This window comes from Gouania willdenowi, chromosome 21 (genome assembly GCF_900634775.1).
Source record: "Gouania willdenowi chromosome 21, fGouWil2.1, whole genome shotgun sequence".
In the NCBI taxonomy this organism is placed as follows: domain Eukaryota; kingdom Metazoa; phylum Chordata; class Actinopteri; order Blenniiformes; family Gobiesocidae; genus Gouania; species Gouania willdenowi.
The window spans coordinates 10,150,760-10,176,176 of record NC_041064.1 but is presented as its reverse complement, the minus strand read 5'-3'; the positions used below and the strand labels follow the sequence as shown (position 1 = coordinate 10,176,176).

General features: G+C 40.3%; 1 protein-coding gene across 1 annotated transcript; it reads left to right on the top strand.

Moving 5' to 3' along the window:
- Nucleotides 1-2,577: 2,577 nt before the first annotated feature.
- Nucleotides 2,578-22,807, top strand: LOC114454647 (matrix-remodeling-associated protein 5-like). The gene is made up of 12 exons (XM_028435258.1): nt 2,578-2,681; nt 3,631-3,859; nt 4,299-4,428; nt 10,365-10,603; nt 10,808-10,959; nt 12,748-16,067; nt 16,847-16,988; nt 17,491-17,626; nt 17,731-18,900; nt 19,003-19,207; nt 19,535-19,756; nt 19,859-22,807. Exons 2-12 carry the CDS (start codon nt 3,669-3,671, stop codon nt 21,995-21,997), a joined length of 8,046 nt encoding a protein of 2,681 aa, XP_028291059.1. The 5' UTR covers nt 2,578-2,681; nt 3,631-3,668; the 3' UTR covers nt 21,998-22,807.
- Nucleotides 22,808-25,417: the final 2,610 nt, after the last annotated feature.

Here is a 25,417-nt window from a genome sequence, read left to right as displayed (position 1 = left end):
GGCTCAGTGACCAATCACCATGGCCCTCTGACCATCAAGTAGGTCATCAAAAAAAACAAACCTCAGCACTAAAAGAGAATACTTCTTTGCCACATATCAAAAGATGTACAATAAGTAAACATGTTCATTTTACATTATCATGAGATCTTTGGCAGTGTTAGGCAAAAGTGAAGCTCCGCCCCCTCTGTAACACCAATCAAGATGAGCACACAGCAGCGTCTGCACTCCAGAGTGCTGAGGAAAGTTGTTAAAACATTGATAAAGTTGTTCACAAAGTAAAACTTACTCATTATTCATCATCTCATGATTACAAAGTAAACCTGCAACAAATGCCTCAAGTAGTGTTTGAATTCAGATGGTGGTGAACGTGGCCCACTCCTCCCATCTCATATCCTTGGTCCTACCAGTGGGTCACCCCCGCCGCTTCATGGTTACAGACGAGGAGGCTGTTCATTTTGAGCCTCATTATAAGTCCCCCCCATGGCACCTCCAACCCTGCAGCCCCCACTTTTCAGCCACACTTGGCTCAGAAACAGAAGCGTGGTGGTCTGAAATGGTCAACATTTAGAAAGAAAACACTGAATCTCTTTCTCGTGTTTTATGGTAAAAATTCCCTACAGCACAAACTGTTTCACATCATTCAAAAATAACAAACATAAATTATGGGAATGATTAATCAGTCCAATTTCCAAATTTGATTCAATTCCGATTATCGGATCTTGATTAGATAACATATGATTACATTTTTGATTATAGTGGATTATTGAGCTTTCATTTAACATCAGTCAGCTGCTGTATTATTTGACTTATTTTGAGTGTAATTAGATATTCAAATTAAGAGGACTAGCCTGCTTTATATTACAATTTTAAAAAAGTAAACAGTTTTTTGAAATTTATGAATCGATTCATAATCGTCAATAATAAAATCTTGATTAATCGGTAATCGATTTGTTTTTTACCACCCATAATAAATTACACGTAACAAGTTGATCAGTGGCTCTCAGCCACCTGTCCATGTGATGGGCGGGGCCTAAGTGGCTCTTTGTAAAGGTTGCTGACCCCTGACCGAGGGTGTGGTAGCCCCCGCTATGACCTGTGGTCATCTTAGCAGTAATTCAAGATGAATCTTTCAATATGGTGCAAATGGAGACAAAGTGAAAACACAAGAGTTTTTTGTTGAAGTTATTATGTTGAAATAGTTGAACAAATAAAAGGAGAGACAAAGGACACATTAGGAAAATCTAACTTATATGAAACAACCTCAAGAAAAAAAACCAACCTCTGTCGCAAAAACACACACACACACACACACACGCACACACACAGGGCTGAGCTGGTTATGAGACAACAGCTGTGGGACGTCAGACTATTTTTGCTCTCACTTTGTTTAAAACTGTCAGAAGGAGGAGTGACCATCATGGCATCCCAAAGAAACTGAGATCACGCAACAGACGCAACCATCCATGTCAGTTGGTGTAACCCATATTTCAATTGGTTTTCAAAATAAATGTGGTCAATACCAATCTAATTGAAAAAAGAGAATTGTGTGTGTTTTTAGCTTGTGATTTATTGTCTTACTCGCCATAAATATACTATTACTTCTTAGACTCGTGCGAATGGAAACAGTTAATGGTTGACGGTTCTTCCTTAAAATTACTACATAGGACCATGCAGTGAACACAGAGGTCATGTCCCTTAAAGTTATTTTAGGTATTCTATATGATTTAATGACACGAGGAGGGTTCAAGAGGAAAATATATAACACACGATCCTTACGTTTCTATAAAGAAACAAAAATAAATGCAAATTAAATTAAATACAAATTAAATTAAAAATAAAAACAAAACCAAAAAGTAAAATAACAAAAACAAAATGCAAATAAATAAATACAAATAAAATGTGCAAAATATGTATTTTTAATCTGGGTTGGCAAATTTGATAAATATCTGTGCCATACTTATTATTTTTGATTCCCTGTTTTAATATTGTTTGGTGACAGTACATTTTGATATAGAACTTTTTTTTTCCTAAGGCTTTCAAATGACTTTGTTTGACTTCAAACAGTAAAGTTGGACAGTGTAATGGTAGGATATTAAACATTTGAGCCAGCAGCCCTCCCTACGTTAGAAAACAGATGGGGTATGTAGTTATATAGCCTAATAAAAGCTATCAGGACAACAAGAGTTTAAGAGAGGAACTTAATGGATGAAATAATGAGGACATCACACTGCAGTGAAGGAAGCTGAAGCTCCTCCTTGGACACAGTTCTGCTCCTGCTTGGGATCAGTGCTGTCCTCTTTTCCCATGCAGGCTCAAATACACACACTGTGTGCCCCACACACTATCTCCAACAGTCCCACACACACCCTCTCCCTCAGACGCATCTGCAAACACTCCTCCTGCCGCGCAGCCGCAGCGCTCATATCTGCATGCGCACAAACTTTGGTTCACTTTCAGGAGTTTGGAAACGCACTGCTGCTGCTGCTGCTTCTTCTCTGGGGTTTCCTCCTCTCTCTGCTCAGTGGCAGATTTGATGACAGATTTTTTTTAAAATTACTATTATTCAACCAGATGGGTGAATAATTGAATAACTGTGCATTTCATTCCCCAACAAACGGATTTAAATCAGTACTTGATGCGCAAAATGCCAAACTTACCTCTGAGGACCTGAAGGTGTCAAGGTAGGGGCTTATCAAAGTTGACCTGGAAATACATTTGACCTATTTCTGCTTTAATGTTGTTGTGGAACGCAATTCACCTTAGAATAAACTTTATACAGTCTCTCAGCTGCACCTTTAAGATATCAGATGTTTATTTATTATTCATAAGGCACAGATTGTGGGAGAAACAACAGGAATATGTTTATTATTTGACTTTAATGCAGGGGCATCAAACTCATTTTAGTTCAGGGGCCAAATAGATTTTTTGCAGGAAAAGAAGTAATTTCAACATTATTGTGCTATAGTTTGCACTTCTACGTATACATAGAATACTAAATATATAAGAAACTGACAATATCCAAGCAATAAGTCAGGGGTGTCAAACTCATTTTAGTTCAGAGGGCAAATACAGACCAGTTTGATCTCAAGTGGGCCACAGATTATAGGTGGGGAGAAAAATGAAATTTTAACATCATTGAGCCCTAGTTTTCAATATCAGTTCAATTCACTTAAAAAAACTTGAATTTGTTACTGTTGACTTTTGTGCGATTGTTTGTGAGAAATTGCAAGATTGGTGGAAAAATTGAGAGTTGTTTTCACAATTTGCAATTAAAAATGACTACATTCATGTGATATAAACAAAGGAAAAAATGCAAGCCCCTAAAAATATTGTGGAGTTTCATCAAATTGGTGAATTGAAGATATCTGCAACTCGATTTTTAGGTAATTTACACAATAATTCATGTTTTCTCCGTCATTTTTGTCGAATTGGATGCTCTAAAGAACCGGATTTGGTCCCCGGGCCAGGAGTTTGACACGTGCTTTAGTGTAAGGATACAGATATGATTATGAAAGAAAAAAGTTTCCCTGCGTGTCTGTACTTGAGTGTCCTTATCATCCCATGGCTGGAGCACAGGTCATTATTAGCTTCTCTGCATGTAATCTTGATTTGCTGGCTCCTCTTTTTCAGTGATAACCTCCAAGCAGCTTCTATTCTTGTGTGAGAAGATGTGCGTGAAGGGTGTGTGTGTGTCACTGCCGGCTCTCCTGCTGCTGCTGCTGCTACTGCTGCTGCCTGGGGGCCACTCCTGCCCCAGAAGCTGTAACTGCTACCAGACCAGTGAGGTCCACTGCACCTTCCGCTCCCTGCTCACTATACCAGCTGGTCTCCCTGCACACACACGGAGAATAAACCTAGGGTATGGAAACTCACTTATTTACTATGGATGCATACACCTTTACACACACAATTACACAATCACAACTTGTGGTAACACTTTACTTGAAGTTTTTTACGTAAGGCAGACATTATGCTGTCATTACCTGTCATTAGCATGAATAAGGTGTCATGAAGGCAGTTGTTAACTAAATTATGATACCTTTGGAGCTATGTTGGCCTTTTTTGGGCTAGGTGGAAGGATCTAGTGGGTTAGGGTAACGTTCAACATTTAATGACAGCCTTCTTGACACCTTATTCATGCTAATGACAGATAGCGTATGTCAATACACTACATTTATTTATATATATATATATATATATATGGCAATTTGTTTCTTGTGCCCATAAAGCTGTTTTAAAATTGGAAAAATTGAAAACAAATAGATGAATAATCTGCATTGTGCTGTGATCTCCCACAGGTTTAACAGCATCAACAGACTTCATGACAAATCTCTGCTTGGATTGAAGAAGGTGGAGCTTCTGATGCTTCACAGCAACAACCTCCATCATGTACCAGATGCTGTGTTCAGGGATATGAAGTCACTACAGGTAAATAAATAGCCATACACAAACTTCATATCTTAAAGCAGGAATGTCAAACTCATTTTAGTTCAGGGGCCAAATACGGACCAGTTCGATCACTAGTGGGCCGCAGGTTTTAGGCGGGAAAAGCAAACAATTTCAACATTTTTATGCCCACGTTTGCAATTCCAGCTATTATTTAGACAGACAGTATGGAAGGTATAAGTGACAGATACTTAAATGTCCTTTGATTATTATTTGACCAATTTTTATTTAATTTGGGGAGATTTTGTGGAATAATTAATAATAAAAGTTCAGTGTTCTTTCAACAACAATTTACAAATGAATTATGTGGTAATATACACAACGATTCATGTTTTCTCTGTTATTTTCACTTCCTCCTGCGGGCTGAATTAGATGCTCTGAAGGGCCATATTTGGCCCCCGGGCCTTGAGTTTGACACATGTGCCTTAAAAGGTTCAGGAGAATCCCAAAGGAACAAGTAGAGTTAGTAAGACACCATAGCTACCCGTCCTTAGAGGTGTCTGTTAACCTGTGCCTGCTTAAATTAAAGGATGAGGCCCTAAAACATAGTGGTCCTAAAATGGTTTAGAATTTGTGTGTGAAAAAATGAAACTCAGCGTGAGTTTCATGGTTTGTTAAAAATTGCATTTTAGATCCACCATAATTTAAGTGCAAAGCTAATCCGTGATTTATCTTCTCTCGCTCTTTGTATTTCATCACATGTTTGGGCTTACTCCGGCTCACATTGTTGTTAAACCATGCAAATTGGTAAAATGATTCATGTTCAAATATGATCTAAACTAAGCAGTTGATCAGCTGTTATACTTGGTAATTTGGCTCTATACTAGTTGGGACAATTGTGGACAAATAGATGTGAAACAAGAGGAGGAGTTTAGAGACATTGTTCAGATGAAAAGAAAGGCAACACTGTCCTCACCGGACTGGATGAGTAGGCCAGAACATTATAATATTTGAACATCACTTTGAAATACACACCCTACAATTAATAATGTCCACATTCAGAAAACTGCACAGCTTCATCTACTACAATGAGCTAGAGGAAGTTGCAAAAATTGAATATGTGGCTTCGTGGTAGAGTGGGTTGTCCAATAACCAAAAGGTTGGGGGTTGGTATCCTGCTCTATCAGAGTCATTGTTGTTGTGATCTTGGGCAAGGCACTTTACCCACATTGCCTTGTATGAATGGGGTATGAATTGTGCATGAATGTTGGTGGTGCACTTCCGGGTGGTTGCCATGGCGGCGCACACAGTCGCAATGACCTCTCTCAGTTCTTGTTTGAATGCTTGTTTAAACTGTAGATTTGTGCGAAACTACACCAGATCTGTGTACGACTAGCAGTTCCTACTAAACGTCAGGAGATCATTAACCGCCGGTAATACAAGCGTTCCAATCAAGGAACTACAGTCACTCAGGTTGCTACTTATAGACGCCGTTAGGTCGCACCGAAAACGGTGTACAAGAGGACACAAACGTGGCAGGCATGGTGGCATCCAGGCTAGGCTAAGGGCTAGCCCCCATCTGCCGGTTATACCGTCTATCTTATTAGCGAATGTACACTTCCTGAATAACAAAATGGATTACCTGAGACTGCAGAAGACAGCGAGAAATGAGGGACTTCTGTGTGTATGTTTTCACCGAGACATGGCTGAACTCAAACATCATGGATACCGGCGTCAACCTGGACGGGTTCTTCCACAGAGTGGACAGAACATCACTCTCCGTAAGACCCGCGGTGGCGGCTTGTGCATCTCTGTAAACAAAGCATGGTGCCAGGATGCGGTGGAAGTCTGCAAGCAATGCACAGCACTGTTAGAGACCATGTTTCTGAAGTGTCAGCCATACTTTCTGCCCAGATAATTTACGAGCACCTCCATAGTGACTGTGTACATTCCTCCAAATGTTAATGCTAAAGAGGCACTCTCTGACTTACACCATTAGCAAACAACAAACAACCCACCCTGATGCATTTTTAATCATTTTGGGAGATTTTGGGAGATCTTAAATCAGTCCTGCCAAGGTTTTACCAACACAAAAAATTTGCCATCAGGGGAAACAACACACTGGACAAGGGGTATACTAGTTCAAAGCATGCATAGAAGGCATCTCCCCATACCTATCTTGATTCATCAAACCACATCTCAGTCATGCTAACGCCTGCATATAGACCTCGGGTGAAACTGGTCAAACCAGTGAATAAGCAGATTAGAGTGTGGCCTGAGGGGAGCATCTCTGCACTATAGGACTGCTTTGAGGCCACAGTATGGAGTATGTTCAGGAAGGCTGCTACCCATAATCGTCACATTCACTTACAAGAACACACAGACTCTGTTATGGACGACATCAATAAATGCACTGATGATGTAACATTCACAAAGACAATAACTGTGCGCTCCAACCAGAAGCCATGGATGAAAGAGGTGGTCCGCTCTCCGCTGAAGGCCAGGCATGCTGCCTACAGAGTGGGAGACCACACAGCTCTCAGAACAGCCAGAGCCAACCTGTCACATGGAATCAAGAGAGCCAAACGCCAGTATACACTTAAGGAAAATGGTCACTTCATGGACCACAGAGAAACACAACGCCTGTGGCAGGAACTCCAGGCCATCACGGACTACAAAGCACCGCCACCTGTCTATGACAGTGACCCCTCCCTCCCAAACCAGCTGATTCATTTCTATGCTCACTTTGAGGCCATGACACCACATCTGCAAGCAGAGTTACTCCACAACCCAATGTGGAGGTTTTGTGTCTCACCCCAATCACGGTGAAGAGGACCCTGTCCAAAATCAACCTCCGTAGAGTGGCCGGACCCGATAACCTCCCTAGACGCACACACAAGGACTGTGCAGAGCAGCTCCTCAAAGATGTCATGACATACATTTTTAACACATCCATACATCAGCCTTAAGTCTGCCACTGTAGTACCCATACCAATGAAATCCCTGGTATCCTGCCTTAACCACTACCACCCCATTGCACAGACGCCAACCATAATGAAGTGCTTTGAAAGGCTGGTCATGCAACACTTCAGGGCAATCATCCCCCCCACCCTGGACCCTCATCAATTTGCATACAGGGCCAACCGATCTACTGATGCAATCTTGCATGCACTGCACCTGGTCCTCACCCACCTGGACAACAAGGACACCTACGTCAGGATGCTGTTTATAGACTTCAGCTCCGCCTTCAATACCATCATCCCCCAACAGCTGATCAACAAGCTGCAAAAGCTGGGCTTTAACGCTCCACTCTGCAACTGGATTTTGGATTTCCTTATTAAAAGACTACAGACAGTCAGAATAAGTAAGTAAGTAAGTAAAGTTTATTTATATAGCGCTTTTTTCAGACCAGGGTCACAAAGTGCTTCACAATTTACAGTTTAAAAAGGGCACAATGCTTATAAAAGTCCACTATAATGATGCTACAATGTATAAAAGAGTCCATTCACAAACAGGAGTGTGTCAAGAAAGCCTCCATAAAAAAGTGAGTCTTTAGATGACTTTTAAAAACATCCACAGAGTCCAGCATCCGCAGAGTGTGTGGAAGAGCATTCCAGAGACGAGGAGCTACCGCCTTAAAAGAGTGATCACCTCGTGTTTTAAAGCGGGTGCGGGGGACCATCAGCAGGTTTTGAGAAGAAGACCTCAAGCTTCTGTTTGAAACATAGGGCTGGATCAGACCCTCAATGTATTCAGGCGCCTGGCCATGAAGGGCCCTGAAAGTCAGGCAACAGGACCTCAGACACCATCACACTGAGCACCGGCTTTCGCCAGGGCTGTGTGCTTAGTCTGCTTCTGTTCACCCTGCTGACACATGACTGCACAACCACATCCAACTCCAACCACATCATAAAGTTTGCAGATGCAGATACAACCATGTTGGGACTCATCACCAACAACGATGAGAGGCGCTACAGAGAGGAAATGGGTCAACTGGCCACATGGTGCACAGCCAATAACCTCTCCTTAAATGTAGAGAATACCAAGGAGATGGTTATTGACTTCAGAAAACACACAGTGAACACTCCCCACTGACCATTAGTGATGCTACTGTGAAGAAAGTCAGCAGCATCAAATTTCTGGGAGTGCACATCACTGATGATCTGACCTGGTCCACCAACACCACAGCCATCACCAAGAAGGCCTGGCAGTGCCTCCACTTCTTGCGGAGACTGAGGAAAGTGAACACACCACCTCCCATCATGTCCACATTCTACAGAGGCGCCACAGTCGTAATATTTATTATACTGATTTATTTATTATCAGCTGTCACACATACAGTATACAAACATGATCTGGCTGCTACAGTTTAAAAAAATGTTTTTTAACGTTGTTTGTCCGTACACTGTACACTAATGTCATGTCCGGACCTACCTGTATTATTTGACTGTTGTGTGCATCAAATAGCGGAGCATTATTTTGTTGCTTTTGTATGGAAATACACTGAAACGACTTATGTCAGTATGCCCCAGCGCAGCTGTGGCTACAATGTAGCTTACTATCACTGGTATGACTGATGTGAGTTACTGGTGTGAATTAATATTGGTTTCTGCACGCACTTTGAGTTTCCTCGAAAAAAGAGCTACATAAGTCCAAGCCATTATTATTATTATTAGGATGTATTGACGTGATGGTTGAACTTACAGTTGAGATTTTGCAATTTGATCTAAATCAGATCCACTTGTTGAGAGTTTATGCAGCCAATGCATATGTTCTTGGTGAAAATGGTTTGAATGCTCATAAAACCATCATTAAAATGATAGTCTTGTGAAAGCTAATATACTCCTTAAATTATGTTTGTGTATCTTACGTTAAAAAAAATAAAAATGAATAAATAATCACAAAAACAAATCAGTAGTTGAAATAAGTCACAATATTATTTTGTAACATGTGGATGAGCTGTTTTGCTGGTCTAAATAATATTATTCTAATCATATTCTTGTATTCACTATGTTTCCTCCAAAAGCTAATTTGCCTCGTAAAAGTGTGCTTACCAAGATTTATCAAACCAACCACTAGTGCTCACTTGTCGGTATTTGAGATAATTCTTCAATCTCCCACTATTGAGAGATGAAAGTCTTGAAGGACACAGATTTGAAATTTTAGTTTTATCCCATTAATCAAAAGGAATATGTGCAAAGAGAGAACAGTGAACAGTCTTTGAAAAACCTGGAGTCAAACTTTTAAAAATGAAATAAGTAAAAAAAAAAAACAAATCCATGAAAGAAGCATTACGTCAAATCAGGATGTGCCTGATGTCACAACAAGTTAATGCTTATTTGCTGTTCATATTTGACCACATTTCTTAGTTTGGGTCGAACTCAACTAAAGGTGTAAGAACTGCTATATTTTTCCACTGCTCTGTGAGAGGAAACACGTGCACTACTTTAGCAGCGACCTCAGGGGCAGTGTTGGCAGTCTACCGGGAAGTGCTGTTACTCAACAAGCAATTGTTCCCTTCATCTTGCAAAGAGGTGCTGATCTATTAGCTCCTCTGTGACAATATAATCTATATTTCTTTCTGCTGACGTCTTTACATGCTTGATCTGTCAGCACTTGGAACTCCTCCAGCTGAGGTGCATCTTTGAAAGGAACTCTTAAAAGAAAACCCAAAGCCCAATCTTTATAGTGCTAACGGATTCAGACTTGTTTACTTGGCTGACCAGAGATTTCTTTAAATCTGATTGGGAGAAAGAGTTGATAATAAACTTTTTCATAGAAGTACAGCATTTTTCTCTTCTAGCTCAATGCAGCCCTAAGCCCTATATCCTTTGTAATACATATATTTTATTTTATAAGCATGTGGCGTCAATGGCCAGACATATGATAGGAGCTCAGACTTGTTTTTAATCAGCCTTGATGTCTGCTCTTGTAATCCTTCATTTCTTCTGCTCAATTCATTCCCTCCACCCCCACAGATACTGAAGCTTAGCTATAACAAGCTGAGAGAGATCTCATCTCTGACCTTTTCTGGCCTGAACTCGCTGCAACGTCTGTACTTGGATCACAACCTTCTCCAGCACATCCACCCTCGGGCTCTGCTCCAGCTGCCCAGACTGAGGCTGCTTCGTCTGCAAGGGAACAGACTGCATCAGCTACACCCCCACAGTCTGTGCACACTGTCCCTGCTGAATACCTATTACTTCTCCACACTCAGGTGGGCTTCTGCAGCTTCAGCATAAAATGTACAGGAAGGTACAGTTTTTAAGGCAAAGTTAACCATCTTGGGATTTTGACTGTGAGGTTGTATAAGGAATTTGTTACCATTTAAATCTCAAACAGTAATGCTTAAACTGAAGAAACAGTATGTAGATAATAGACCTCTAAACAAACACCTATTATCTACATTTTTTTTCTTTAGAAATTTGGACCTCTCCAACAACAGCCTCACATCCATACCCAAAGATATTTTATCAACAGCCCCTCTGCTGGAAACCATTGTGCTGCAGTCTAATCCATGGAACTGTGACTGTAGAATGAACTGGCTCTCAGAGTGGAGTCTGGCTCATCCAGGTAAGATGTATTTCTGACATGGTCAGATTAATTATCTTATGGTGCTGTGCCAGTTAACCAGTTGATCAAATAGAAAGATGTAAAAAAATAAATAAATAAATAAAAATAAAGATTCAAGGATCATATTAAGAAAACTGTTTCAACAGTAATTTATCTTCAGTATAATGAAAATGGGAACTTATGTCAAAGCACAGGGACGAGCCAAAGTCTTCATCATTTAAGGTGTGGCCAGAGGAATTTGGGACATGCACAATACAAACAAGAGTATTCAGAGAGCGCAAACCTCCGCCACATAGTCTCTTTGGTGTTCACAGTTATGATCGATCAGTGAACCATGAACTTTAAAGGCTTATAAGAATTTTTGGTAACACTTTACTTGAAGTTTTATACATAAAGGCTGACAGTACGCTGTCATTATTATGACATGACACCTGTCATTAGCCTGAATAAGGTGTCATGAAGGCTGTTAATAAGTGTCATTCATTACCCTAAACCCATGAGATCCCTCCACCTAACCCAAAAAATGCCAACATAGCTCCAAAGGTGTCATAATTTAGCAAACAACACTTATTGACAGCCTTCATGACACCTTGTTCATGCTAATGACAGATAAAAATGCTAGTTTTTAGGGTTATGTGATAAAAAAAAATATTTTTTTTTTTCAATTTTTATTCCCTACTAGAACTAATCTGGTTCGAATCTGGATTTAACTCAATGGGGTGACTGACTCAGTTATGTCAAGTTGGTTCCTCAAATTTCACAAATATTGGTCAATTATGAAGGGAGATGTGAATATTTGAAAAGGGATTTTTAAATTTTTGAAAGTCAGGATCGGTATATTGATCAGGATCCCTTCCAAAATGGAATTGAATCTGCCATGGCTTAAGTAAGGTTCGTTTTTGGTTAAAAAAAAAAATCAAAAATTGTTTGGTACTTTTGTAATAAATAAACGCCACTGAAAAAGTTACCTCCTTGGTTGAGGTAATTAGAAACCCATTCTTTCTGATTTGCCTTTTGGAGGACACTGCTATGTGGAGGACTAAGAGACTATATACTGGTCAATATGTAATGACACCAAACACTAAAATTGGCAAAAAATGACAGCTGATCAGCTGTTCCCGATCACCTTTTGGACTATACAAAGGGAGAATAGGGAGAATTGGGAACCTGTGTTTTTTTTTCTTTTTTTTTATATATTAAGAATTTCTAAACTTGTGCATGAAAACATATTCTCTGAAAGTTCAGTATAGCATACATATAAATTACATGTAGGGATGTATTTGCTACTTTAGCCAATGGAAAGCTGGTTTTAACAAACATGCCTGAGCTTTACACATTTTTACGTCACTATTAGCACAGACAGCAAGCACGTTTCCAACTTGTGCACATTGTAGCAACTCAGCATGCATCTTAGGCTGGTTTTCAGTGAGTTAAAGAAGATTGGAAAGATTTTGTGTAATTGATGCGCTCACCTCGACTAGCCAGAACAGGTCTCTGATGACAGCGCTGATGTTTGACAGCTGAAATATTGTATAATAAATGCTATGTGACAAAAGCCTAATGACCATTTCTGATTTATTAGTAGATGAAAAAATCATACATAATTACTTAAAGGTCTAAATTGTGATAAATCTGATGAATAGTAACATGGCATGACTAATGGATGAGCCTAATTTAATATTTTTGTGTAAACGGCTTTGTGTTGCTGAACTGCCAACAATCCAGCAAATTGTCACTTTTTTAAGGAACCTGACTTTCATTCTCTTTTTGTTTACTATTTTCACACAGGGTTATTAAAATGTCCTGGTGGTCTACAATGTCCAGTTTGTGCATCGCCCAGTTCACTTCAAGGACAGGGTGTGCTTGAGCATCCTTCCTTATTGTGCACTTCACCTGTAACCTTGCTCCCTGGAAAAGAAACAATCCCAGAGAATGAACTCAGTGAAATCCAATCAAAAGAGACCTTCAGAGAGCCCTTAGGCAGTGCCTCTATAGGTTTTTCTGATGAGCAAGGGAACAGTGTCAGCTTGAGTTGCAACGTCACTCACTCTATCAGCTCTCGGGATATTGCCCCTCCTCCAGAACTCACCCAGGCCTTCTTGTCTCCTCTTACCCTCACTGTGTTACTCACTTTGGAATGCCCTGTTGAGAGACAAAGCTATGAGAAACTATGGAGGATTCTGGCTTATTACAGTGAGACTGCTGTTCGCCTCGAGAGGGAGATCATGCTAAGTAAAGCCCCAGAGTCGGCTTACCGCTACAGGCAGAGAACAGAAGCAGAGGGATATTATCACACTGGAGTCAAAGCTTATGTTAAGGTCACCCCACAGTGGTTATTACAGCCATCCATTAGCATTCAGCTAAACAGAGCCGAGTCAAATGGCAACAAGGTTTACCTCATCTACTCAACAAGCATTTCTACAAGTCCAGACCCAATTATACAGACGTCGACATCTGCCCCTCCCCCTTGGGTTATAATTTTAACCAATCATACAACAACAACAATGGCAGCCATATCGGGTAGTAAGGTTGAGCTGCCTTGCCCAATTCTCAGTTCTGGTAACCCAAAAGTACAGTGGTTTCTCCCAGATGGATCAAGACTCACATCCTCCAACCAAGAAAGTGGGTTCCGGGCCTCGGCCTTAGGATTACATCTGAACAAACTACAGCTCTCAGACTCTGGGATTTACTATTGTGTTGCCTGGGCTGGGGGAGATATGGATGTCCTTCCAGTACGACTTGCAGTGGAAGACTCCTCAGTTCCACTGTCAGGAGAGAAGCTAGGACTTCCAGTAAAGGGACCAGTTGGGCAGCAGCTCTCGCTGCCTTGTAAAGCTTCGGGTTCACCAGAACCTGACAAAAATTGGATTCTACCAGATGGAAATGTGATACGTCATGGAGTAGCTGTCTCAGGTGGACTCACAATTGACTCAAATGGGACACTCTTTTTACCAAGCCCTTCATTTAGGGATGCTGGTCATTACCGCTGCATTGCAATAAACCAATACGGTAGTGACTCTTTATCCTTACAGCTCATCCTAACTTCAGAACAGTTTCCTCCTCTGAGGTCTTCATATCCCAGAGGGCCGCAGTCAGCAGCTGGCCGGTCAACAAAGATACGAGCCCCTTTGTTTCATCAGGGGGATGAAGGATCCGGCACTGAAGAGAAAGAGGAAGTGGAGCGAAATGTTGTTGGCAATAGAAGTCCCCACTTTCAACGAAACTCTAACAGACGTTTTTCAGCTGGAAACCCACAAAGGCGTTTTCCAGGTAGAGAAGGCCTCCCGAGAAGGGTAGGAGGACCTGTTTCTACTGAGCAGAGGAGAATCAGATTTGATCAAAGAAATAGAATTGACCCTCAGAAATGGGCGGATATATTAGCTAAGATACGTCAAAAAACAGCGCCAACTCCTTATGGTCAATCAATAACAACATCAACAACAACAACAACGACTGCTGAACCAGTGAAAGCAGGAGACAGAGAACCTGAGAAAAATGGTGATATGGCAGAGGATAGATCTTACTATTCGGTGGTGGAAACAACACCCGAGGGATCAATTGTTGATAATATTGCTCTAAAGGAGGAAGAGCTACAGCCTATTCAACCAGTTCACCCCCAAAGAAAAACAACAGCAAAAGCTAAAACAAACATACAGATGGTAAAAGAGAAGTCAGAGGCAATAGAAATCAATAAAGAAAAGGAAGAAATCATACTAACGAGCACTAAGATAAATTCAGGAACAGACTCAACAGCAAACCCAGTAATACAGAAAGAGCATACATTACCATCAGCAACAAATGAAATTTCTCCAGAAACAGATGAAGTCCAGCAAGGAAAAACCACTGCACCTGAAAGTCAACCTTCAAATCCTCGACAAGGACTATTTCCTAACTTGGTTCCAAACTCCCGACCCCAAAACCCTTGGAACTCTCGCCGGAAGATTGGACAGAGGAGACGAATTATAAACAGGCCCAGGGGCCGGCCTTTGCCCTCGCCCCAACCTCTTCCTAACCCTTTGAACCCAAGGTCACAAAATGTGACCCCTGACACCACCACATATCAAATGAATAGGTTGGTAGTTCCAACTATTTCGTTGGCACCAAAAAGCCGTACACACCCCTCTGCAAATAGTGAAAAGTCTCTCACTGTTTCTGACACTCTTCGAATCATTTCAAAATCTGTCTCGTCCTCGTCACCTTTCTTTCCCTCGCATACAAACATAGACCCACATGTAGGCACAATGACTCAATCAGGCAAGAAACTAGATACTGAAGAATTTACTAATTTCAACACTCCAGAACCCACTGGCTCTCTTAGTGTGAGTTCAGAAACACATGTGCAAGCTACACATTCAGGGACAGTTACACATGGCATACAGACACACACAGAAACACAAACAATTTCCGGCAAACATGTTGCTAGACCCTGGGCTACACACAGTGAAGAAATCCAGAGGAGTTTCTTGGATGTGCCATATGACTCCCACTCTTCAAATACTCAATCTGTCATTGCTTCTGCCCCCGCTACTGCAGAAATAATGACTTCTCCTGCTGCCAGTGACGCTGATGACATTAGAAGTACTACTTTAGCTACTTCTGACAACACGCCTCAAATGACTATTAGTCCTATAACTACAGCTGTCAATAAATTAACTACTATTTCCAATCCACCATTTAGCAATATTTTAAATCATAGTCCTACAACAACTACTACCACAATCCCTTTTGACATATCCTCTTCTTCCGTAACCACCTTCTCTTCAAGTCCTAAAAACCATGAATTTAGGATCACAACTAAAACCCCTACAACTTCTATTACCAGAGCTACTACTAAAGGGACTACTGTTTCAGACAAAACTCACACAAGTATAATAACTGAAGCTACAACAAGCAGTACAACAGCCACAACACAAACAAACACCAGTGGATCCTTCAAAGATGGGCCAAGAACAAGCCCAGCTGATCCCAGAAAGGGGATTGTTTCTGGGGTTTCAAACCAAAGTCGACCTCCCCTGGACTGGAAGAATCCCGGGGCTAATTGGATTCCAGATTCACATCGCAGCAGATCCAGCTGGCCGCCTTTCTCATCAATCCCTGTCACTCCCGTGGTGAGTCTGATTCAACTCTCACTCCTCATTTTTTTTTTTTCTAGTTTGGATTTCAAAGCAGATGGATTCATTTACAACACTGCCAAGTTCAGTACACAGTTTCCTCTTTAAATGTGTAAAGTTTGTTTTATGCATGCAAAGCTTGTTTGTTTTCTCCCTTTCCAAGATAGTCAGACAACCAGCAAATGCATTTTGCAGCTAACAAACTATTTTTTATTTTTTTGTGGAAAATGATGATCCCAAAAATGCATGCAGCAAAAACATATGGAAACCATATGCTACACCATCAGCCTCATCCCAAAGGATTTCTAATAAGCCACGGTTTATTCATTTTAGGTTCACTATCGATGAGTCACTTCTCATGAGTCAGTTTTCAATCATAATGATGATATTTTAGTTAAGATAAAACAATGAACACATGACTGTAGATATTTTAGATTGACATAAATGAATACATCATAAAATTACACATTTTCATGTTGTATGAGTTTAAATTCTGTCTGATGTATTTCATTACTTCGTCAGCTACATTCTGTTTGTTTGTTAAGTTTAATTAAATCAGATTTGGTTGTGTTTTGGTGCAGATTACTTGTTGAATATATTGTAGTAATGATGAGTGATCTTCTTTTGTTGCTTTTCAGCTGCTATTGTTTTAAGCTACCTTTGATTTGACGAACTTATTACAATACCTCTAGCCACATTTTAGTAATGTGATAATGTGAAACACATACCCAATGCGTATTTCCAGCATAAAAACTATTTCAACATCTTATATACAGGCCCCCGTTGTGAGATCCAGACCACAGATTGCAGACCCCCACATCAGGACCATTTCATTCCCAGCAGATAGCACTGCCAGGCTGTCCTGTGAGGCTGAAGGAGAGCCAAAGCCTTCAATTACATGGACCAAAGTTGCAACAGGTATGAGCAGTTCATCTGCACAGTTATAAGTATTTGTAATTTCTATTTACAAATGTATTTACAGAGCCTTTAATGAGAATACATGAGAGTTTGTTCTCACAGTCTGAGGTGACTGTTGCCTAAGAAAAATTAATTTAAGCTTCATGTGTACAGAATGAATACAACCACATTTCTCTCAGAGGAAATAAAACATTTAACACCAAACATCACACACTGGCATTCTCACAATAGGCTTTTCTGTAGCTTCCCACTTGGGAAAAATTGCAACTAAGTAATGGAACATTTTGTGCACTGCATCACTGACTCTGCTTCATGCGGTGCCATTCGGGCAGCCCTTGTTCTTCCACAAGTCTCTGCATCTTGCACTCTCTTCAACTTTCTTGCCCAATTTGTCTCTGTTTTTGCTCACCCCGTCTACCCTTTGCCTTTTTCTCTCTCATCATCTCTTTTTTTTTAATTTTTTTTTTTATTTTGCCATCTTTGGCCCTCATCTCTTTCTCAGGAGCTGTAATGTCAGTCCACTCCAGGGCTCAACATTTTGAGGTCTTGCCAAATGGAACCCTTGTTATCCACAACATTCAGCAGCAGGACAGAGGCACCTATATCTGCAGTGCACAAAGCTTTATGGGCCGTGACAGGTGGGAAGTACAGTAATTTCCGGGCTATACTAAATCTGGATATCACCTGTGTGACTTTGTTGATTTGAAATATCTGATCCATGTCTTCTTCTGCCTTGTGATAGGTTACTTACAACCCTCGAAGTCTGGACACGCCCCCCTCGTATGCAGCTTCCCAGTTACAGAGAGTTCACCATTCATCAGGGCGGAGAGGTTAGGCTGGAATGCCAGGCTGATGGAGTCCCCGCCCCTCTCCTTTCCTGGGTGCTACCTGATCGCTCTGTCCTGACCTCCAAGACTTCCACCACCAATCGAATTCACATGCACACAAATGGAACTCTTAATATTGCAGTTACTTTACCAACTGATCGTGGAGTGTATCGCTGTGTGGCATCCAACGTGGCAGGCGCTGCCAGTTCTTCTGTGCGCATCCACGTCTCCTCATTGCCCCCAGTGCTACAACAACCAAAGGAGCAGCAGTTGTTGTTATCTCTAGGGATGCCATTTTACGCTCACTGCTCTGCCAGAGGTGCCCCACCACCAGCTCTACGTTGGAAAATCCCTGATGGGACCACTGTGCGTCCATCACAGTTTCTCCATGGCAACCTCTTTGTCTTGCCCAATGGGACACTTCACATTCGTAAAGTTGGGCCCAAAGACAGAGGAACATATGAGTGTGCAGCGACTAATGCTGTAGGGGCTAATAAGAGGACGGTGAAAGTAGAAATCAAAGACTTAGAAGCAGAGAGAGGCGGACACAAAGGACCAGAAACTTTAAAAAATAAAAGTCAATCTCCTTCAATATCAGTCAACAGAGACAGAGCTTTAAATATCTCAAGTCCAATCGGCTCAGTTAAATTCTCCCCTCTTTTTACTCCTGATAAATCCAAAACCTTAATTTCAAGCTCTTCCCCATCCTTTCCTCGCCCTATTCAACCCAGTTCCTCATCTCCTAAGGTCAACAAAACAGTCACTGCCACCCCCGCACTCTTCACCAACTTTAAAAGAACAAATCCTTCCTCAGGCTCCACTTTACCAACAAACAACACCAAAGTGTCAATCAATACACATAACACAACAGCTCCTCCTCCTTTCCCAGCTGATAGAAGACCCACACCTGTGCGACCCTTGCCTATTTCCCCTTTTACTAAGGCCATTATTATCTCTTCATCGCCTTCAGTTTCTATTGTGCACTATGGGAGCAATTTAGATCTTCACTGCTCTGTAACTGGCAAACCAACCCCCATTATTATCTGGAGGACCCCAAACAAGAAGCTTGTGAACATGCACTTAAGGTACGATAAAATTGTGGGGTTTGTTTTCTTAAGCTCTTATGATGTTGTTTTCTGCCAAACTTTTAATTATTTATTTTGCACTTCTGTGTCTACATCTTAAAGTTTTGACCATCGGATGAAAGTGCTTCCTAATGGCACTCTGACAATTCACAAAGTGACAGAAAAGGATGCTGGGGATTACCTCTGTATTGCACGCAACAAGGTCTCAGATGATTATCGGCTTCTGCGAATCAGTGTGGAAACCAAACCTGCCAAGATTGAGCCAAAACAACCAGATCAGATGGTGTCATATGGCAAACCCTTGAAGGTAAGATAAAAAACAGAAACAGTCAAAATAAAAAAAAAACAAGTGATCTTAAAGGAGATAAATTATGTTGTTAGATTCTGTTCACTACAGGTACTTCGACTAAAAAGCTGATTATTAAGTATTATTTGTACATTTATATATAGTAAATTCTTTACTATATCTTACCAGTGTTGCTTGTACTTTTTTTGGACAAATCAATCTGTTACTAAACTATGTTATGTAGTTACATCACGTCAGGTATTTATACTTATTTCAGAACACATTTTCCGGATCAGTAGTTTTCTCAATTTGCAATGCTGGCTTTGTTGGGACAATGATCCTCTGCAGGTGGACTGTCAGGCATCAGGACAACCTGACCCAGAAGTTCATTGGAGCCTACCAGATGGAACCACAGTAAACAGTGTGCTGCACGGGGAAGACAGAAAAGGACGAGCACGACGGCTAACTGTATTTGACAATGGAACATTACTGCTGCCAGCCGTGGGGATGGGAGAGGAAGGAGAGTATACATGTTACGCTGAGAATCAAGGGGGTCAAGACTCCATGAAGGTATAAACAAATCTATTTAGAAATTTTTAACACAAGCAAAGCAAAAATATTAATATATATATATATATATATATATGTATTTTTTTTTTTTATTGTTTGAAGGTGAAAGTAAAGGTTATGAGGACATCTTCACCATCCTTCACTGATTCTAAAAGCTATCGTGTCATCAAAGTACCCCTGGGTGCAACCGCTAAAATTGCCTGCCAGGCCATTGGAGATCCAGTCCCAACAGTGACATGGTTTTCTCCAGCCAACAGAGTTATCCCTTACAGCTCGAAATCTAGCTATTACTTCCAAAGGATTGTTGTGGTTCCTGGGGGCATCCTGGAGCTACGTACTGTTCAAAACATTGACACAGGGAACTACACATGCAGAGCAAGCAACTCGGCGGGGGAGAGGATGCTTGTGGTGAGACTGGAGGTGGACGACTCCAGACAGAGAGGGCAAGAGAGGTGGGATGAAGAGAGTTCAAACAATGATCCTACATCTGGTAACGTCAACCCTGCTAATGTTATTCCAAATGGATTTACAAAAGTAGTCACAGACCATTTAATTAACAATAACAGCAAAAGTAGCAATAACAGCCATATTAGAAACTCTTTACCAAACAAAAGTGTTAATTCATTGATTAGTGGCTCCAATTATGTTTTATGGGGTGATGTTCAAGATGGGTTAAACCGGCCTGTGAGTCGAATACCAATACATGCAGGAAACAGTGTAATCAATGTTGGGGTTAGCAGGGCACAAAATATAGGCTTTAAAGCAGATAAGACTGGAGTGAATAGAAATGAACAGGCTAGTGTGGGGAATGTTAGTAATGGAACTAACACTCACAACCGAGTCAAAGAATATGCTGTTGGTTGGACAACTAGGACTAATAGTAATCAGGTCCCAGCAGGACAAGGTGGAGGATCTAGTACAAGTGTGTCCAATAGTGGAGGATTTAGTACAAGTGTGTCCACTAGTGGAGGATCTAGTACAAGTGTGTCCAGTAGTGGAGGATTTAGTACAAGTGTGTCCAATAGTGGAGGATTTAGTACAAGTGTGTCCAATAGTGGAGGATTTAGCACAAGTGTGTCCAATAGTGGCCGTACAAGTAAATTCAGAGGGAATGGTGTTATTGGAGGCAGTAATCAAGGAAGTACCAATACTGCTGTAAGAAATGGAGATAGTTCAAGTAATAACACTGGCGTAGATGTGGTGACAACAGTAAAGCAGCAAGCTGTCAAAGGCCAAGCTGTTCTGCTGCCATGCCGTGCCAGAACTCCCGCTCCTTCTCGTCTGGCGTGGTTTTTGCCCGGTAATGGCATGTTGCCCGCTCCTTACTATGGCAGCCGTTTCACTGTTTTTCGAAATGGCTCCTTGGAACTGAGAGGTGTGAGAGCAAGTGATGCGGGGACTTTGGTTTGTGTAGCGAAACGTGAGAGGGATGAGGTGATGATACGAGTCGAGTTGGAGGTTTTAGAAAGACACGCCGAGGTCCAATTACCAGGGTCTAAGTTAGCTAATGGAGATTCTTCAATTCAATCAAAACCAGCGTCTCCTGTAAACTTTCATTCAAGAATAACGGTTACTGAGAAGCCGTTGCAAAAAAATCCAAGTGTGCCGACACAATCTCGCCCCGTTGCCCCACCACCTTTAACCAAGCCCGTCCTACAGCCAACGGTTACCCGCACAGCTCCACTGGTGAGCATAATAAATGGAGAGACCCTTCACCTGCCTTGCTCTGGAAACACCAAAGGTTCCCTTTCCTGGACCATGCCCGGAGGCAAGGTTCTGTCCAGGGGCGAGGCAGGTCACCCAGGCCATTACACAGTCCAGGAAGATGGAACACTGTTAGTTCATCAGGCTTCAGTGTTCGACCGAGGCAGCTACACATGCAGATTCACCTCATTCGACTCCACCTCGGTTTCTGTCATCACGGTTCCTGTCATCGTCATCGCCTATCCTCCACGCATCACAACAGGCCCTTCCCCTGTGACCTACACACGCCCCGGCTTTGCTGTGGAGCTGCCTTGCCTGACTATAGCAACACCTAGGGCAACGGTTACATGGGAAACTCCAGACTTGACCCAACTGAAGGTGATGGGTCAGCCTCGTATTTATGGGAACCGCTATCTCAGTCCTCAGGGTTCCCTAGTGATACAGAACCCGACAGGGAGAGACACAGGATTTTACAGATGCACGGCCAAAAATGTGATTGGAGTGGACACCAAGGCAACCTACCTGCATGTTATGTAACAGGAAGAAAACACTGAAACATGGCACACACACAAAAAGAGACTCCGCCAGTCTTTTGAACTGGCAAAAGATCTGTTTTTGTAGTAGGCGTCAAGCCCAAAGGAACTGCAGAGCTCGGTGCAGAAGACATTGTGTCATCTCAGAATGACTAAAACACACACTATGTCCCATGAATTTGTTTTTTGAAATCAGGACTTGAGGGATTTGCTCATGATACATTTTGTATTTCCTTAAAACTAAATATTCCTGTTTTTTGGGAAGTGGTGCTAAAAATGCAACCATACAATCACACATTCATGTCTTAATATTTGGCTACATTGTTACAACTTTAACTAAACAGTAGTGGTTTTATAGAAGTAAAACTACTGAGCCAAATGTAAAAAGTATTTATTTTTTTTCCTACTGAAGGAACAAACTTCCAAACAAGCGTATTTTAATAAATATTCTAATCTTGACATAAATCTGAACATTATGGCTGATGATGGCCAACAATGCAATTTACTCTACATTGTTATTTACATTGACTTGTTTTTATATTTTTAATTAAATATTAAGAGAAATTGCACAAAATTTACAAAGGATTATTAACCCGAAACCTATATAAATATGTACAAAGCATATATGATCCAACAAAAAGTCACTAACATTATGCTTCAGATAGGTCCTGATTGGAAAGATTGTACTGATGTGTGTATTCCAAAGCTTCACCCAAAATCGTGCACAAAAGCTACATGTATGTTTATATTTTGTCCTTTTCCATGATCTTTGTTCCTAAATTATTGGTCTTGTAAAGACTGTGTTAAATAGTATCAGTTGTTGTTTGTTGTCAAATCTGTGAAGTAATAAATATGTCATATATTTTTTCTAGTGTTGGGTTTTTGCAGTGGATCAGAATTAAAAGTGATTACTCATTGTGTGTGCGTGTGTGTGTTGTATGTTTGTGTTATTTTGAATTTAAAACATGTTATATAAGGAAACTTTACCCCCTCAGTATTATGAGAATAAAAACCTCTTTATCCTTCATGCAGCTGTCAAACTAGGAAATTTGGGCTCAACTGTGACTGAGACACATGTTGATGACATCATAAAGATGGAAAATGAAGTAAAAGCCAAAGCAGCCACACCAACAATGATCTCACACCTTATTCTGTTCAGTCCTGGTGAAGGATGTTGGTCGTTGCCAAAGTGACTGCAGAGTTAAAACAAATTGTGATGGGGGAAATGTATTTTTGTTATGTTGACAATGATGCAGATAAATTATGCATGAATGGATGACAAAAATACACAAGAAATCATTTAATTGTTGATTTTTGTTTCTAAAAATCAAGGTTTCTGAGGTGTAAAGAGCACTGCTATATTCTGCACAAGTAGAAGTACTGTACTCAAGTATAAATACAAGTCATACATAAAATACACCAGTACAAGTAAAAAAATAAAGTAGTTCAATTAAACTTAAAAAGGAAGAGATCTTGCACAAATGAAACTATTTTTTTTCTTCTTCTTCCACAAAGACATCTGTAAAAAATAAAAGGTATGTCAAAATGTACAATTTAAAAAATGTTTATAAAATAACACCAATAAATTCAATTCAAAATAAAGTTCTCATGCTGAAATAACCATCATTTAATGCTGTTTTGGCATGGTGCATTACGTTTAATCTGGTTGGTCGGTTATAATGTGATGCATTTGATTGTTGTCTGGTCATTTCATTTTTTGTAATTTCACAATGGGTGTTGATCATTTTAAAACAAAAAATTATAAATTTACTCAGTAACGGTTGGATGTAGAAATGTAACAAATTATTTAACTTTTTACCTTAAGTACAGGTAGAATGACTGATTTAGAAATATACAAAAAAAGTACAAGTACCCATAAAAACAACTCAATTACAGTAACGTGAATACATGTCAATCATTACTTTCGCCTCTGCCCAATAGCTGTTTCACATCTCAGATTAATACCAAACTGTTGATGAAATATATGAACAACAGATACATGTATTTCTTTTGGAATGTGTAGCAAGTTTTCTTGGTACTTTTATCAAATAAACATGCAGGATTTGGCTTTTGCAGCACAGTGCAAATTAGAGTACAAGCAAACGCGATGACTCATCCAGATTATTCTCTGTGATTTGCTTGATTAGACACCGTTCACTGATCAATCGGCTCGCCTGGGGCACTTTCCTAGCATTTTATAGATCTTGATATTGTTTTCTACATTTGTGTTTTCGACCTAATTCAAGTCCAATCTGTAAAAGATTCCAGATGCATTATCAAACTTATTTTTTCACTTAGATGTTCAGAGCACCGGGTAAACATTTCATTTAACATCAGATGATAAATGTAAATTTTCCTACATTAAAAATGGAATATTAAACCAAATTTTCCAGTACAGTTGAATGGTTTAATCTTATTAAGCATACATCTGTATGTTTTTCTACAGTTTAGTTTTGAGCGTCCACAGGGAAATAGAATTTCCAGTCAGTGCATTAGAAAAGAGTTTCTTTCCCACTTTTGATGAGATCAGTTGTTTTCTGTCAATGTCTCGTATGTTTTGCATTACCTTCTTTACAGTCTTGGAGAAAATCCACCAATTGTCCCGGGTCTGCTTTGAAAATTCCGTGTTTCTCGACCCATTTAGCACTTAATCTCCTTTTTAATGCAGCTGCAAACGCACAAACATAATGAATAAAAATCCTTGAGGCGTTTTTATTATACATGTGTTTTACTCACAACTAAACACTGCTAAACTGCAAAAATAAAAGGTATTATACCAATATGTATGGAAGAGGCCATAACATTTATTGGAAGCATTCTTCCACCTCATCTTAAATGTGTAAAGCACGATTCTAGAAAAACATTTTTTCAATACATGTTTAACTAGAATTTGTGAGGATGCAGGTGCTGGCCCGCTTCACACTGCATTAGTTTAGCATTAGCATTATCTAACATAAGTATTAACAATAGCATTATCTAGCATTAGTAATAACTAGCATTAACATTAACCGAGCAATAGAATTAGCCTAGCATTAACATTACTCTAGCATTAAAATGAATGTTAGACGAATGCTTAGCATTAGCTAGCATTACCATTAGCTAGCGTTGACATTAACTAGTATTAGAATTAGTTAGCATTAACATTAATCGAGCAATAGCATTAGCCTAGCATGATCATTGATCTAGCATTTAAATTAACCTAGCATTAGCATTCACCGAGCAATAGCATTATCCTAGCATTAGCACTAACTTAGCATTAACCAAGCAATAGCATTAACCTAGCATTAGCTGAACATTAACCTAGCAATTGCTGAACATTAGCAATAAGGTTGAAAATAGTTGAAAATGGTAGAACCTGTTAGCTGAACATGCTAACGGTTGAATGGTTGGTAGTTTGTTTGCAAAGATTTTAAGGTAAAAACTA